The sequence below is a fragment of the Erpetoichthys calabaricus genome, chromosome 9 (assembly GCF_900747795.2).
Source record: "Erpetoichthys calabaricus chromosome 9, fErpCal1.3, whole genome shotgun sequence".
Taxonomy (NCBI): domain Eukaryota; kingdom Metazoa; phylum Chordata; class Cladistia; order Polypteriformes; family Polypteridae; genus Erpetoichthys; species Erpetoichthys calabaricus.
Genome location: NC_041402.2, coordinates 41,827,887 through 41,845,785, shown reverse-complemented (window position 1 = coordinate 41,845,785; position 17,899 = coordinate 41,827,887). Strand labels below are relative to the sequence as shown.

The following is a 17,899-nucleotide window of genomic DNA, read 5'->3' as shown; positions in this document are numbered from 1 at the left end:
AGCTAATGGAATATGTTCAATTAATGATGGGTTTGAGCTATAATTAACAGTTTATTTTAATAATAAACTAATAGCCAAAATAGGGATCTACATGTAGAATTAAATTTAAGAATAGATTTAGTTTCCAGCTACTGATAATAAAATGATAATGTTGACCGTACTTTGTAAAGTATATTGGGGTGGTCTAAACACGATTTATTATTTCTAATGGGTGTCTTGCTTTGTATGAAAGAAAACAGAGGAATGTGGGCAAGATGTTAATAGCTAAGCACCTTTGGGGTATGTAAGAGAATAAATGAAGATGGGGACAAAGGCAGCTGTCTCGGAGAAAAAGATCACATCAGAGTCTCCAAAAACGTATTTTCAGATTTCTGTCTAGTTAATGATATTTTGATATCAGAAATGATGCGTAAATTCATCAGCACAACAGAACTAGACCCAGTTCCCACTGTCTTAGTCAAGGGTTTGTTCCTCTTTTGACTGCTGTTGTTATTTCTTTCCTGTCCTCTGGTAAAGTCCCTGTTTGTCTTAACATTTCTGCTGTCACCCATGTTACAAAGAATATTGGTAGGAATCCCAACGACTTCAGCAATGTTCATCCTATTTATAATTTTTCCTCTTACCAAATTTTAGAATGTATTGTTGCTTCTCAACTACAGGACCATTTAAATATTTTAAATAATTTTAACCTTTTCAGTTTGACTTCCTTCCTAAACATAGACACAGAAATGGCCTTGGGTAGAGTAACAAAAGATCTGCTTCTGGCTGCCGACTTCTTAAGTATTCTTATCCTTCTTGATCTTAGTTCAACATTTGACAGTATTTCTCACAACGTATTGTTGGAATGCCTGTCTTCACTGGGTATAACTGATACTGTTATTTATGGTTTTAGTCTTACTTAACTAACAGATTTCAAGTTATCCAACTGAATAACTGCATTTCTTAGAATTCACCTGTTACCTATAGTGTGCCACAGGATTCAGTACTGGGCTCCTTGATTTTTTTACTTACCTCCTCCCCCCTTGGCTCAGTTATACATCATTTTGGTGTTCAATGCCATTGTTATGCTGATGATGTCCAGCTTTATATTTCTACTAAACCATCTCAGGCTATTTTCTATCCTCGTTCGGTTAGTTGCATCCATGATATTAAAATTTGGATGGCTTATTATCTGCTAAAGTTTACTAGTGCCAAGTCTGAAATTCTTCTTCTTGGCACTAAAGCTACATTTACATTTATTTGCTTGGCAGACGCTTTTATCCAAAGTGACTTACAAAAGAGGTAACAATAATCGAGTAACATTAGGCTGTTTGTTCAACAAGTGTAGTAGGACAGGTAACAAATGTTGATTGCCACAAGTGAAGAGATGTAGTAACTAATAATTTACAATCATATAGATTACAATCAATACAGCAATTAAACTTGAACAACAAATTAACCAACAATATAAAATATCACAGAGCATAGTTTTTTTTTTTTTCAATTCAACAGCTATTCACAGAACAGATGGGTCTTCAATTGCCTCTTAAATACATTGAGGGAATCAGCAGTATGGATGGAGGTGGGCAGCTCATTCCACCAGCTAGGAAGTACACAGGAAAAGAGTCTGAATTGAGACTTGATACCACGCAGAGGTGCCATCACCAGACGGTGTTTACTGGCAGTCTTGAGTGGGCGAGCAGATGTACCTTCTCAAAATTTGAAAATGTTAACATCTGTATCAATGACAGCCCTATTTCTTTACGCCTTCAAGTCAAGCCTTCAAGAGCTTTACTGTTGTTTTTGACAGCACTTTCTCTTTTCGATTTCACATTAATGGTATATCCCAGGGGTGGCGAACTCCAGGCCTGGAGTGCCGCAGTGGCTACATGTTTTCATTCTAACCCTTTTCCTAATCAGTGACCAGTTTTCACTGCTAATTAACTTTTTCCCCATCACTTTAATAGCCCTGTTAGAAGAGTTCAGCCCTCTGAATTGATTCCTTTCTTCATTAAATGACAGCCAAGCAGACATGAGATGTGAAACGAGCTAACAGATGACCAGCTAAACTGGGGCTTCAAACTCCAACCAATTTCTCTCCAATCACTTTCTTAATGAGAAGCCAATTCTTGCTGTTAATTAAACCCGTTATTTAATTCCATGGCTTGTTGCTGCTCTCATTCTGCCACAGCACACATTTCGAAAACTGTTGTTTTTCTGTTCTTTCTAAGAGCACCGTCAAAATGTTTTGGTGACCTGAGAGATCAACCTTACCAAGACCATCACCTCGCTTTAATTTCAGATATTGTGTAATGGGCACAGGGGAGCTGGTCATGTGGTGGCTTATTTTGTGTCTCATTATTGTTTGGCTGCTAATTAAAGAAAAAGAAACAACTATAGGGCCAGAGTCAAGTTAATTAAAAGAAGTAATCAGCAGCAAAAACTGGTCACTAATTAAGAAGATGGTAAGAATGAAAACCTGCAGCCACTGCAGCACTCGAGGCCTGGAGTTCGCCACCCCTGGTATATCCTATGCTGCCTTTTATCAACTTCATAATATACCAAGTCCATTACGGTCCTACTCTACAGCTGAGACACTAATTCATGCATTTGCCAAATCATAGCTAGACTGTAATGTTTTATTGTCTTGTATCCCAACTAAAATGATAAACAATCTGCAGTTAGTTCAAATTTCTGCTGCACGCTTATTGAGTCACACTAAGGCTCATAATCACATTACACCTATTCTTTATAAACTTCATTGGCTTCCAGTTAAGTACCATATCGACTTTAAGATTCATGTCCTTACTTACAAAGCACTCCATGGTCTGGCTCCCACTTTTTTCAATCTTAAAGATTATGCACTGCACTCTTCTACTTTTGGCCTTGTTGTTGTCCTTTCAGTCCGTTTGTCTTCCATAGGAGGTCAGGCTTTCAGTTATGCTACGTCTTGGCTCTAGAACTCCTTCCCTCACCATATCCAGACTTAGGATTCTCTTTCTTTATTTAAAAACACCTTAAAACTCACCTTTTCAAAATTGCCTTCTCAGTACCATAGATTTTGCCTTTTTAATTACTTTGATTACTTATCTTATTGCACATTTTAATATAAATGTGTTTTATTTTGTGTATTTATTTTATTTATTTACTTAATTGTACTGTTCTATGGTTTTAACTTGTAGAAAGGCACAATTAAATAAAAAGTGCTAATATTTTTAGAAATATGAATTAACACATAAGATACCACACTACGTTTGACTTTGGTAAATTTTAATAGAACACTTAGCCCTGAAACTCTAAACTGGATTGGCATTAAGTGTAGCTAAAAAATAAATGAAGCAAAAGATTCCTAGGTATGCTAAAACTGAGCAGAGATCAAAGTTCTAAGAATATCTGTTGTTGAAAGGTCATTGATACCTTACGATAGAGCACAATAGAAGTTTGGGAATATCAGAATCCCACCCAACACTCACATACAGAAAAGGCATCTTCTCCATACATGCTGGTCTGGTCTCCTGGGAAAACTAGATGTGAATGGAGTACAAAAGGTCTGGGCATGAACAGCTGACACCAGAGACTTTTCCTTGAATCTATAAGCCTTTGTTTTAGTTCATACAACCTCTTAACAAATTAATCCATATTTTTTTTAACTTTATATTCTGGATTATCATTGAGGCACTTTATTGAGAGAGTTTAATAAAGGGGTACATAAAGGTCAAGACAACAGTTGTGAACCAGGTATAGACAGCCTGAAAGTGAAGACCATCTTACAGTATGTGTACCAATTAAACCAGAGGCCAGTTTCTTAGGTATACACAAAGTCAAAGGTGCTTAGGTGAAACCCACACTATCTCAGCTAACCAGAACCAAGATATGTGCACACTTTATGATTTGACAATTTCTTGTTCTGGACAGGAGCTTTTACTATTGAGACTGCCAGTGTAAACTCATACTGACTTCAAAATCAATCATAAAGTTATTACCCAACAGAATAGAAAAAGAAATTATATATTAAACAATTCCCTATTGGAAGGCATTTTTGTACAAAATATGCAGTCCTTAAAAACTGATGAATCAGCAACTCAGTAATGAAGGTTATGTCACTACATTTCTAACATTTGTTTACTTGTTGACTCCAGGCTACCCCAAATGATGCATTGAATGATAGTAGTTGATTATCTGAAATGTTTCTCTAATTCTAAGGCAGCTGTCCAGTATTAATTACGTAACTAAATAAGAGCTTCTTATTCTCAGTCAGCAGACCGCCACTTAATTTTCAAAGTTAAAGGTTTAAATCCTTTCAGTGCACAGTCTGTTATCCAACATTTAACTAATGAGAACAAATTAAAGAAAAATCTTTTCAGCCTATTATACAACAGCTAGCAGCCCAGCTTAAAGATTTAACTATTGCCATTACCAACTTTTTTTCAGCAGTCAAGTACTTTACTTGCACATTAATATTCTTTTACAGAGCTAGAAACTTGATGAAAAGGGTGTGAGGCCTCAAAACAAAAACATAAAGCAGGCCAGAAAATTCACAGAACTGCCCAGAAGAGACTCACCCAAGAGAGCCAGCCCCAATTACCACCGATAGGCATTAGCCTAAGCAGGCCTTAAAAATGGGGAACTGGCTTTAAAGTTGCTGTGATTAACAGTTTTATTTAATTTTTCCTAGTTTTCCCTTTAGCTCAGAAAAACCATTACATGTCTTTTCTGCAGTTTGCAAACTCAAACATTGTATTTTGGATGTTAGTTTTGCATTTGGAGGGCTTAATTAAAAATTGTTTTATTTCATGTTTTGACCATTTTTGGCACCTTTTTTGTTTTGCTGAGGGCTTCACATAGCCCGCTACCATGGAAAGGCATCTCATGGTGCACCAGGACTGTGTGACGGTGAATTTATCAACATGACTTTGTGCAATCCTGACTACCATTATTTGAATATTATACTGTGTATTGATTACAAGTGACATTTATTATTGGAGTTTGGTATTAATATTCTGCTTATTTTAAGACAGATTTTTGGTTTAGCGCTAGTGGCTTTGACAATTGTTTTTCATTTCCCCTGGGCCTTCTATTTAAGTCACACTGACTTTTCATTGCTAGTCAGTAAAAAAGTTCAAAAAGTAAAGAGAGTTTCAAAATATATCTCAAAAATGCCTCAAGAGAGAGAAAACTAAGAAATTGTGGCTTGTAGAGACAAGCTGTACAATAATTTTTTTAACAGAAGATATTTATTGAAATAAATCCAAAATATAACAAATATGCTCAAAACAGTAGGAATTAAGCAAAAATAATTTGCCAAAAATGGCAATCCAAGATGAACTATTCCCAGTACACAATTTATAATGCAAATCCCAGGAACAAGCATGGAAATCACAAAAAGAACTAATAAAATTCAAGGAAACAGTTATTACTCACGATGTCTCCAAAAAATGACTGACATAAATAGCCAAAGGTAGGACCCAACAGCAGTGACATCAGGGTGGCCATATGTCTTGGGGTTCCATCCTGAGAACACATAGAATAGGCATCATTTGCATTTTTTCTCAAAATATTTATCAGTTGTAATCTCCTTATTTAGGGCAATGCTTAGCTTTTTGCGCCTTCAATGTGTACTTAAAGGTATGCACAGTAGCGCTCCTGACATGTCCATTATATGTAATAGCCAACAGGACAGTTGTACCAAAAATGAATATTCTTTACCAATTTTAAGTTTGTGGCTGTCTATGTAATCTTTGACATAGTCAGATAACATGTTTATAAAATATAAATAATATGCTTTAATTACATACCTCTATCTTGAATTCAGATGGTGCTGTCCCTCAGATACCCAGGTAATAATATAAGCTGTTTTGGCTTATTTGATTGTAATGTTAATTAGTTTGTTAAATAAAACTTATAATATTTCATTTGAGTGTTTTTATTTTAGGATAATTTAGATAAGTAGCTTTTAAGTGGCTGAACTGTGTGACCAAGACTATCACTATATTATAGAGCTCATAAGGGAAAACTAGCATTACTTTTAAATGTGTGCATTTAAACGGAAGAGAATCAAAATGCAGGCACATGACAGGAAGTCCAGATAAATAGGCAATGATATCTGTCAGGGACTGTGAGGGGACTGGAGGAGAAGATGGAGAGGCTGAACTGAGAATGAAGGCAACTATTTGAGGGGCTAGTGAGAGAGGTAAAAGTTTTAGAAAGCATTGTGGACCAAGTTTGGGACCATTTTAAAAAAGGGATCCATTAAATCCTTTCTTCTTTTGAACCATCAGCTAAAAGAAATTGATGAGAATAACAATATGCTTAGACAGAGTGTTGAATTCTGGGATGTAAAGGAGACAAAAATTCTGGGAAGGGTGTGTAAATGTAAAGCAATTTTTAAAAACAACCGTTATTCTTTATTAGAATGTACATGTTTAAGCTCAAATGAACTAACCAGTGTGTATATGTTTGTAAGAAATTGTGAAATAGGGGCTTTTGGAGACCTTGTTGTTTAATTTGTATCTCATAATTGACTTAAAATAAAAATAAATAAAAAAATGAATAACTTAAAATAAGCTTCAGGTTGACAGCTAGGAGAACCAAAGGAAATTCTCAGCCACCTAATCGTTTCTGATATCACTTACTAAAAATAGCGATCAAGCCACAGTATAATAGAAATCATCTTTATTGAATAGACTCAGACATTATGCAAACTTTTGAATGAGGCAGACACTATGCAGCTTTTAAAAAAGAAATACATAAGGCAGGATGAGGGATGGCGTACAACCTTTATTGTGTAGACACAGTGTTTGGCATGAGCAAGAGAGTGCATAGGCAGTTGTGAAGACGCACAAAACCTTTATGCTTCTAATTTGTCCTGCTTTTTGAGAGTGTAAAAGACACTACTAAAGAAGTAGTGTTTTTCTAATCTTACCTCTTTCTGTAAATTAAGTGTTGATTATTTAAGATGTTGCTCCTAAAAATATGCACTGAAATAGCGGCTAATTTTTTCAACATTCATTGTTATTTACACCTATGTCTCATTTTTATTAATTGTCATTATTTCATTATAATTAATGACACAATTACTATAAAATGAAAATGAGTAAAGGGGATCCTTCTAAATTTCATACAAAAGAAAGAAGTTATAGTGTATTTCTGGACAAATGACTAGCAAATTAAAAAGATTTGATCCACAACACCAAGTTTCAGAACTGCTGCTGCTGCTGCCCAGTATTTCAGTAGGAAATTTATTTATTTTTTAAATTACTGGCTTTTTGCTTTTTTTTCTAAAGATTGTCTTCTAATCTTACTTACATGCATTTACAGTAACTTGTCTGGTTATGTTTTCAGTTTGTCCTGGAATGGCATTGGGGATGAGGTGGCAGAGAAGCTGGCTGAGGTTCTCCCTAGAATGAAGAACTTAAAAAAACTTGAGTAAGTAACCACCTTCTAACAGTTTCTATTGTAATGAAGTCACATTAATAACTACTGTATAAGGAAACTCAATAAAGTACTGGGGTCTGAGCTACTGGTAGACCGGTCCAGTGTGACCAGTAAACATGAGGGGAATTTTCTAACACTTCTCCAGTCATAGGAACAGAGCTAACCCACTGAAAAACGATGTGACTGGCAGATATTTCCTTTCTTGCTCTCTTTTCTCTAATTTCTCTGCTTTCAGTCAAGGCGGGAAGCATTTCCCTTTGAGATCAATCTTCTTAGTGTGGTAGGTAGTGCGTCACTCTCATAATCTGAATATCCTCAAAGAGAGCAACCAAGTTCTTAGCTAGGCAGTGTGCTGTAGTGGCTATTACAGAGGACTATAAAACATGAGGTTCCTGTTTTATTTTGACATACAAATACTGTTTGAACCGAAATAGTACAATTAACCAACCTGCACTCCAAATATATGTACATAGTATATTGTATTATACTGTATATATATCATTGTATAAGTCACCTTGAATAAATGTATCAGAGATATATACACCATCACCACAATAACTACTACAGTACAAGATCTCTAGTGCATTCCTGATTTAACAAAAAGAGATGATATGGAAAACCTGATTGTTCATCACATTATTCTGCATGATGCTTCTGAAAAGTATTCTGTCTTGCCTCCTAATTAAAACACCTGAACTGAGTTAAAATATTCTTTAAAGGTTAAACACGTCCATATTTCTCTTTTCCAGCTTAGAGTGCAATAAAATCACAGAGATGGGAACAACCAAATTAGCTGAAGTGTTAAAGAACTGCTCAGCAATTAAAGTAATTAGGTAAGTGGTTAAATTGTCTATCACAAAACACTACTTTTAAAGTATTCACAACATGAATTGCATTTTTATGCAGCTCTCGTTTTTACCCACCGCCTAGTGAGAGGCCAGAGTACAGCCACAAGGAATATAATGCCATCTTGGTAAAGTAAAAATATATGCCACTGTGATAGCAGGGGCAGTGAAACCAACCATTCCAAATTGAGACTGACTGCTTTATTACATTGGATACATCTGAGTTTGTGTGCTCAGCTAAATAAAAGGGGTGCTGGCCTCGAAGCTCGAGTCTAAATGCATCTCCTTCTTTCTGTCCATTCTGGTCTCCCTTTATCTACTAGAAAGTAAATGTCGTTTGTACGTTTTCTGAAATTCATTCTCAGAGCATACCACTAGTATTATGTTTAAATAGCAGCCTTCACAGAGTGTGTTAAACTGGATGGTACTTATGCCTCATCTATCATATCCCAAACCAGATCACTTCTGGGGCAGAGTTTTATACAATACCTTCTCCCAGTGTCTGTGAGGGCTTTCCTCCACATCCCAGAGACACACACTTGTTAGGTTAATTGTGGATTCTAACTTGGCACCCCAATGGACATTGCACTGTGTCTAGGGTTGATTCTCACCTTTCATCTAATGCTGCAAGGATGCCACCTTCCCTGTATAAATACATGCATCATAAGTTAATTTAATTTTAATGTATTGAACTCTCAATGGGTTTCTGTCTCTATTTAAAACAGTACAATAATTGTAACAGGGCAAATGTTTCAGAGAACAGAAGCAAACAATTTAAATTAGTGTTCAACAAGCATTCCAGAGTGAGGGTAGTGTGACTGATTCCGGCTGGACGTCCTCCATTGTTTAGCTGTGTTTTATTCCCTAAAGAGATATTATTGAAATGTACACTTTTGTAACCTAGTAGTAGAGATTTAAAAATGATTCTGTATGGAACCAAAAGTCAGAGTAGCTGAAACAAGAGAACATTAATGTGGTTACAGTGATATGCTTTTGGTGTGACTTTGGAAGATGCCTTTTAAACCTATTAATTTCTAGTGCTCTGAGTTTGACGTGCATGGGTAAGTAAATAGCAATAATCCAGCTAAGATGTAGTAAAAACATGACTGCACTGTAGATTAAGCCACAGAGAACAAGAACAATTTCATTAACAACCTTTAGACCGTAGATATCAGGATTGCGTTTGGGCTCAGATCCAGCCCTTCCTTTTGCTTGCCATTTTCCCTTGGCTCCTCCAGTCTGTATCTGTTACTGTGGAACAAAGCTGAACTTTGAAATTTCACATTCACTATGGAGCTGTATACAGACTTCTCTATATTTCCTTTGCTCCCTATCCCCATCACACATCTGTAGTTTAATAAATGTTGATACAATGGCAATTTTCAGCATTACCATTGGTGACATCACACTTGGAAGCTTGTATTTCCTCTATTTTCCATAGCATGGCAACATAAAACATAGACAAGAAGGTTCAGAGAAAACTACCAACAAAATAAAGGGTTGGGTGGAGGATAAACCCAATCCTGACCATAGACAAAATGAGAGATCAATAATCAGGCTACTGTCAAATGGTCATAAATAAGGAATAAAGGAATAAATTGGCATAATCTAAACCTGAGTGAGGAAGAGTCCAGCTTCTGTGTGGTGAATTCCTCTAGAAGCAGTTCTGATCTGTGACCATTTGTAGGTAGTGGTATACAAGCATAGAAAACACTTTGGCAGGCCTATGGCTTGTCTTCAGCCAGTGTCCTTTCAGGAATTAGCTTCATGTTGAGTCGGGCATTTTTGACATGCACATGGGACCTGAGCTCTGGTTGATGAATCTGGTACACCACTGGAGGCATGTTTTAAACTTAATCCAGGACTGAACCTTGAGGAACACAATAAGCATTGGCCTGCAGCTAACCAGTCTTCAGAATAGACTGGCTAACTGACCAAGTGGTACTGCGGACAAGAGATCATGTTCAGTTTAGCAAATCCGGTATTAACTGGCAGAGGCGTAATCACCAGACCTAAAAGAAGCAGTGGGGTCAAGGAGAAGCAGCACTGAGACGACATTAACATTATGGAGGAAGTTGTGCATAATGTGAACAGCACCCCACCCATTTCAGTTCTATCAATCCAGCCTACTTAGTAGTAAGATTCAAACAAATGAGTGTGAGATGGATTAGGTAAGAGGAAACAACACTCTTAAGACACTTAGATATACAGTAAGATAAAGACATTTCATTAACATTAGGTGGTACAGAGGAGTGAAGAATTATCAGTAATAATACAGCTGTCACATGTGAGGGCAGCAGGAAGTATACCAGATTCTAACAATAGATTAAAAGTGTGTGCAATGAAAAAGTAATATTAGAAGAAGCAAACACAGAAGAACATTGGAAAAGGGACCTGAACAGGAATCCCTCCTGGTAAACCTTTAACTTCCCATTTTAGGAATCCTTTGCCATTCTTCACATGTCTCTCCAGTCCCCTCTTCTAACACTGCCAAAAACAGTAACAACATCAGAATAATTCTCACCTCTCACATTTATTATCTAAGTACCACTGCTGCTTCGGTAGACATTGTCTTCATTGCAATCCCTGTCTATTACTGCCCTGACCACCACTGATGCTTCTGAAGATATTAACACATCTGCGGTCACGGACTGTTTATCTACTGGCTCTCTGGCTTTCCTACTCAGTGACCAAGTCCTTACCTCTGACATGTGGAATGCAATTGTTCTTTTCCAAAGCTTGACGAGTAGTACTAGGGTGTTGTACCGTGTTAACCATTATGGATGTAGTGAGAAGTCAAGCAAAATGACACCTTTTATTGGCTAACTAAAAAGATTACAATATGTAAGCTTTTGCTTGAAGAAGGGGCCTGAGTTGCCTTGAAAGCTTACATATCTTTTTAGTTAGCCAATAAAAGGTGTCATTTTGCTTGACTTCTCACTACACAGCTTGACAATAAACTGCATTTTACTGTGATTTTTGCAAAACACAGAAAATTAATGAAAATCTAAGAATGGATGGATGAACTTAAAAACAATTGTATTTTTATAATATAAGTAGTCATACAATAAGAACAAGTCAAAGCATCTGTGTGTTTACTGGACAGACAACTGCATTTTTTGCCAGCATTTTAGGAGCAGACTGTAATTCTTGTTGAAGGGAATTTATGTTATCACTACAATTGTTACTATACTACTAGCCAGCCAGTGTGGTGTAGTGGTCAAGACTTTAGGCCTGCTACTGACACTGTGTGACTATGAGCAAGTCACTTCGCCTGCCTGTGCTCCACTTGAAAAAAAAAACAAATGTTACCAATCGAATCTCTCAGTTGTTGTAAGTTGCCTTGGATAAAGGCATAAGCTGAGTAGCAATAATTTATATATATTTTTTTGCATTTAGATTATGGAAGAACCAGATGTCAAATGAAATGGCCAAAGCCTTTCAAAATAAAGATCCAAGGCTCAACTTTTCTTCTGTTATTTTGTGAATGTGACCAAATGGATCTCTAAATGTCAGCAGACTCCTCATGCTTCGGACTGCAGTTACAAATCTGACTCATTGAGATTTCATTTTGCAACTGAAAAGGTGTTGCCAGCTGCTAAGCACTTTAGAAAAAACTTTCTGCACGGGTACTGTGTGCTGTGTGTTGATGAATAGCCCTGACTGCTTGCAGGCAAATGTGTTAATTGTGCAAGATGTGAGGTGAGTGTGCACACTATAATAGGTCTGTCTGTATGTGAGGGTGTATTTGGGGTAGTCAGCATATTTTCACACTGAATAACTTTACATTTTTCAATGGTAGCGTTTGTGACTAAATACGGTTTCTATCAGTGTGTTTATCAGCGTAAATATGTTCTTTGGGTATGAAGAATTCCATTCTCTATTCCTTTGATATTAACCATAAATACCAAAATACTGTAGAATCACATTCCATTGTAAGTTGAAACAAGAGAGAAACTCTGTCCCAAAGAAAACTGTATCAAACACAGGATCTTTAAAAGGTAAAATATTTAACTATAATGTGAGCACATTCCTTAGTATCAGCCTTTATTAGCACCATGATTTGAAAATTGTGAACCACCAGCAACACTCAGCAAGCTGAGCCCTAGGTGGTCCTGTAGGTGGTAATTTCCTGGAGCTGATGAGCACTATTATGCAAAATTCCCTTAAAATGTCAAACAAACTTCTGTTTATAGGACTAGTAGTGCTAAATGTTTGTCCTCCTTCTACAAAAATATTGATTTTTCACTCTAAATACACCTTGAATCATCAAAGCAGCTTTGGTTTTGGCTTCCTGCAGTGCTGTTCACATAATTTTATTCAGAAAATGAATAGATGGCAAATATTATCTTACAGGCTAGTTCCAGACTTAGAACAAGGCTTAAAGCCAAAGATCTGTGAGCAGAATTTACATGAGAATGACAGCACTACATTACAAACTACAAATAGTTGCCTGATTTTAGAGCTAAAATTTTTGAGGTTCATGTTGGCATAACAAATATACATGGCATCATGCACACGCACTGCAGGAACTGAGCAGATTCTTACTTTGACTCACTGCTGCTGGACTAGACCTCCCAAGAAGGGAAGAAGAAGACCTGGAAATGAGTGGATGGACGGTATGCCCTGCGCATGCCAGTTAAAAATTAGGACACTTTAACATTTTTCCTGCTTTCGTGGCATTAGAACTTCCATATTATGCTCTCTAATGCTATCAGAGCAGATCATGAACAAAGAGAATTAGCACTCATGTCTAGCATGACTTTATATGGTATGTGAGGTACTTCATGTTTATGTTTATTATCGTAAGAACATATGTCTGCGTAAAGTTGAGAGGAATGCAGTTTTTTTTTAAATGTCTATTTAAAGAAATTAACATTTGTAAATTATTTGTTTCTAGTTTATTTGCACCCAGTGTGGGATTTGTTTTGTTATATTTAAGCTTTACTTAATTGCAAAATACCAAAAAGATGCACTTGTTGTGAGTTGTATGTTAATGTAGACAAAAATGAAAATACTTAATATAAGTAGGAATTTTGGATATTCTGCTTTCAATTTGCCTGTTTTTTCATATTTTTGCAGTTTAAAAAATCATAATTTCTTTGAGTTTCTCAGCCTATAACAGCTGATTGGCTATTAGTTGCCATGTTAAGGTGTTAAGGGGAATTACATTGTACACAACATTATACAGCAGTTTGAGGTGCAGCTATACTTCTTAAGGATCTGAGGATCACCTGATGCAGGTGAATTGTCTCAAAAGCAGCAATATTTAGCACTGAAGTGGCTTGGGCTGCCAAAGGAGCTGGGCCTAGAATTTTTTATTTTTACTTGCAGGCTTCACTCGGGAAGCGTGTGGCTTGTGACATTCGTATGATTGTAGCAGCTGAAGACCAGAAAATGTTACATAAAAAATTCCACTAAAGTTTGGGTGAAGTGGAATGTAACTGAGGTTCAAGAGACTGTTTAGTATATTACATCTGACTTGGATGGTCACAGATGGTGCTGCCATTGAAAAGGGAAAACAAGGAATTTTAAAAATAATGAAGATCATTCTTTAACTTGCTGTCACCCATGAGACTGGCAAATAACAATGGTGTCTCAGTATCTTCCAGCTAGTTTTGTAAAAGTTATCAAGAAGTTTATTTAAGCTAGGCATCATTATTTTATCCAAGACTCTCGTAATCCTTTATATCCAAAAATGTTTTTCAGTTATGCACATCTTCTATTCACTTCCTCCAAAGTTTCACCGATGTCCTTAAATCTGTTATTTAATATTTCAGTTTCAATAATTCTGCTAGATGAATTTTATTGATGTCTTTGGCAATTTGGATTCAAATCCCTGTGCCACTCAAACACGGAAATGCCCTTGAGCTCATACTCATACTCTTTTCTTCACAGCTTCTATATTGTTAGTGAAAACCTTCCAGTATACTACATACTAGTGCACTGTAAAAATGAAAGTAAATTTACACTAAATTACTGGCTATTAATTGCATTAGTTTCACAGCATTCTATTAGTGCTGGGCGGTAAGACCAAAATTCTATATCACGATATTTTTCAAAATTATACCCTTTTTTTTTTTTATGGTATTTTTTTCCCAAGCATGAGTGGATGTTAACCACATTTTCCACTGCAGTTACTGCAGTAGACTGGCTAAGAATGACCTATTCCACTGTCATGAGAATTATACATTGTACAAAAAGACATTTTAATGTGCACACGAGTATTAATCCAGGTTTGCATGGCCCCATAAAGTGATAGTTTTCAAGGGGGTGGCACTAATGAAGAGAAGGAATCACATTGCATGACAGATGCAGTTAAAATATAGTCTTTTTATTGAACAAATGTTGCAAACAACTATAATTTTGACAACTTATTTTCAACCATCCAAAGAGGCATTTAGACTTAGTAAAATATCCAGAGGTGTTTGTCAAAAGTTCTATTACACTGAACATGTCTTAGAAAAGGAATAAATATTAAATATCCATATTATCCATATTACTAACCGAGAATGGTAAACCGGATGGCATGGACGCAGGCACATGGCGAAAACCGGATGGCATGGACGCAGGTACATGGGACCATGAGACATACTGCGCAGGCGTATACAGCACGCGTCTCATAAACCGCAAGCGAAGTCGTATCCACCGCGAACGAAGGAGTCACGGCCCAAACACGAAAGAGCTCAACTGACATGAATGAGAAATGAAGCAACAACGCGCCCATAGCTAACGACTAACGACACATCCACACAAAAAAGAGGCTTCTGCGCTGCAGCCCAGATTCAAACGGAAGAGGCTACGGAGGCCCCACAGGTCCACAAAGATAGGACGCAGGCGTCACCGCCATATTGTGAGTGGCACTACTGCGGAGTGACATTAGGAATAATGTGCTGCTTGGGATTGTACAAACCGCTGAACGCTTTACACCAAATTCAAAAACAATACAGCTCGACGATACAAACATGAGCCCACCTGGATAAGATCAATGGACGCAGGCGCCCACAACGCGCGTCTGAAACTGCGGAAGCAAAGCAGGCACACGATCCAGCTCGACTAACAGAGCTACAAACACGAGCCCGCATGGATAAAGAAAATAAACATGGACGCCTACTACGCGCGTCTGCAACCGCGGAAGCAAAACTGTCTCGGCTCCAGCACCAAACAGCTCGACTAACGGAGCTACAAAAACACGCCAGCATGGACAAATACAATGAACATAGGCATCTACAACGCGCATCTGAAACTGCGGAAGCAAAGCAGGCACGGGGGGTTGGTGAGCGAAGCGAGCAGGGGGCAAAGCCCCCTAGTTTTTTATAAACCAACTACACTTTCTGTTAATGCTAACAATCTCAGTCCACTGACACGTTAGCTATATGGATTGTAATGGCGTTGGTTATCTCGATCCACCGCTTGCATTTTTTGTCGTAGGCAGTACCTCTAGCAAACATGTCTACAATCTTAGTTCCATACATTCATGGTATTCCAAAGCATGTTTGTGGCTAAGGTGGTGCAGCAAATTGATCGTATTGCTGCCTTCGGCGACAACTTTAGCTTGAAAGCATTTGCAGTAAATAGTTGTTTGATCCACATCCGACCTTTTAAAACCAAAGTATCTCCAGACAACAGACATGGCTCCTTTTTTCCAGCAAAAGTTCTTCTGTGTCATCATGTTCAACAGCTTCAGTTTTGGAATGTTCTCTGTCCATTTTCACCACTCAATACCTCCACTAACGCATGTACTCCGTTGCATGTGTGTTTAGCGAACATTGTTTAGGCTATTTAAACCGGTGTTGCGGTATAAGAAAAATCCATATCATAACAAAAATAAAAAATGGTTTTCGGTATGAACCGGTATTTCTCCCAGCACTACATTCTATTGTGTCGTATTGCTGTATATTACAACAAAAATACAATTCCATACAATGGCTTCACAGTAAACTGTGCCACAAAGTTACAGTAATATCTTTCATTTTTACATGTTAACTGTAATAGTGGCTAGTAATTTACTGTAAATTTACTAAAAACATTTTAGTTAGAAGATATTGAAAAATAAAACTACTCTATAACCTAACAGTTAAATAACTAACGTTTCAGCTACCAATCATTTTACCATCAGTATATTTTATTCCAAAATTCAAACCTGTATAGATCATCATTTGTATCCACTGATACTATTTCAATGTTTATTGGAAGTAGTTTGTGCTGTCTGGTGGAAAAGGAAGGGTTGCTCTCATGATGTGAGTTGTGCTACAGATTCAAAGGTTTATTGAAAATAACATTAATCAGATTCCTTGTCCACAAAAAAAAAAGAAAAATAAAGTAGACACAGAAAAAATAATTTGCTAGCCATCTTTAAGTTTTTGTTTCTCACAGAGCGAAAGTGTGTGAGGCATCAGGAACAATTTATAGTGTTGCTGCAAAGGGGCGTTCCTTATGCAAATACACTGACTTTATGCAAATTTACGAGCCAATGTGACTTTACAGCAATTCTTAAGAATAGTCTTGCGCTTTGAATCAGTTAATTGCTATTTGCATCTAAAATATTTCCTAACTGTAAACTTTTGTGCATTTATCTATTCAAAATCATTGCTTTAACCATTTATATGTATTGCAGTTTTTTGAGTGTTAAAATACACAGTTAATGTAAGGCATTTTTACAAGATTTTTCTACAATGTATTCACCTGTTTTCCCCAAACTTTACATCAAGTTGAGTTCTGAAGGTCTCTAAAGTCTTTCTCCTGTCCACCTCACTATTTGGTCACTTATTCCTTGTGCCTGTGGATCACTGGGTGAATTAAAGCTTTCTGATATTTGTACAACATCACACAGGTGCCCATCAGTGTTCCTTTAGCCAGGATTTCACTTTTAACTGCCATCTTACCACACATATAAGTGAAAAAAAATGAAAATAAACAAACTAAAATGTCCCACAATGCAACGTTGACCACTCCAAATGCAGTTCTACAGTAATTTTCTGTCTCGTGAGAGAAGATGCTGTGATTACACACTACATTTTTCAATACAGTATTTTATTGTGAAACAAAATCCAGTTAATTTCTGTTAAAAGCTGGCAATTTTTTACAGTGTGGTCTCACTAATGCACTATAGAACCTGAGCATAACCGCTCTTGATTTACATTGAACAGCTTTTACAATATAAATTAACATTTGATTTATATTTTAATTGGTTCTGTGCATTGTTTTGGAGGATGACCATACTGCGACAACATAAACCTCTGAATCCTTTTCATAGTGTATTTCCATCACCCATCTTTTTGTTTATAAATAATGTTATTTTTATCTACATGTACCACTTTGCATTTGTCTTCATTATACTGTATTTTCAAAATGTTTACTGGGGTCAGAAGTTTACTTTTATATACTGTATATGATATGATATATCCAAGTTAACTCTAAAATTCATTTTTTTATTGTACCACAATTTAGCTTTTAATTACTGATAAATCTCACCCTGCATAGGACAGACAGGTCATCAGACTCAAGCAACTCATTGACAGAGGCTGAATTAAATAAAAATAACTGTAATATAACAAATATGTCAGATCATCATGGGTGTGATGTGAGGCCCCATGTGACAGTGGAGTCTGCAGCAGGAGTTACAAGATACGGTAAAGATT

The 17,899-nt window shown here is 36.7% G+C and overlaps 1 protein-coding gene across 3 annotated transcripts in view; it reads left to right on the top strand.

Moving 5' to 3' along the window:
- Nucleotides 1-16,537, top strand: part of nlrc5 (NLR family, CARD domain containing 5) — a 154,514-nt gene extending 137,977 nt beyond the window's left edge. For all 3 annotated transcript variants that reach the window (XM_051931673.1, XM_051931674.1, XM_051931672.1), the window contains 3 exons: nucleotides 7,321-7,404; nucleotides 8,163-8,246; nucleotides 11,658-16,537. In XM_051931673.1, the coding sequence (XP_051787633.1) occupies nucleotides 7,321-7,404; nucleotides 8,163-8,246; nucleotides 11,658-11,745 (256 nt within the window). In that variant the 3' untranslated portion in view covers nucleotides 11,746-16,537. The remainder of the gene's footprint in view (nucleotides 1-7,320; nucleotides 7,405-8,162; nucleotides 8,247-11,657) is intronic.
- The last annotated feature ends 1,362 nt before the right edge of the window (nucleotides 16,538-17,899 follow it).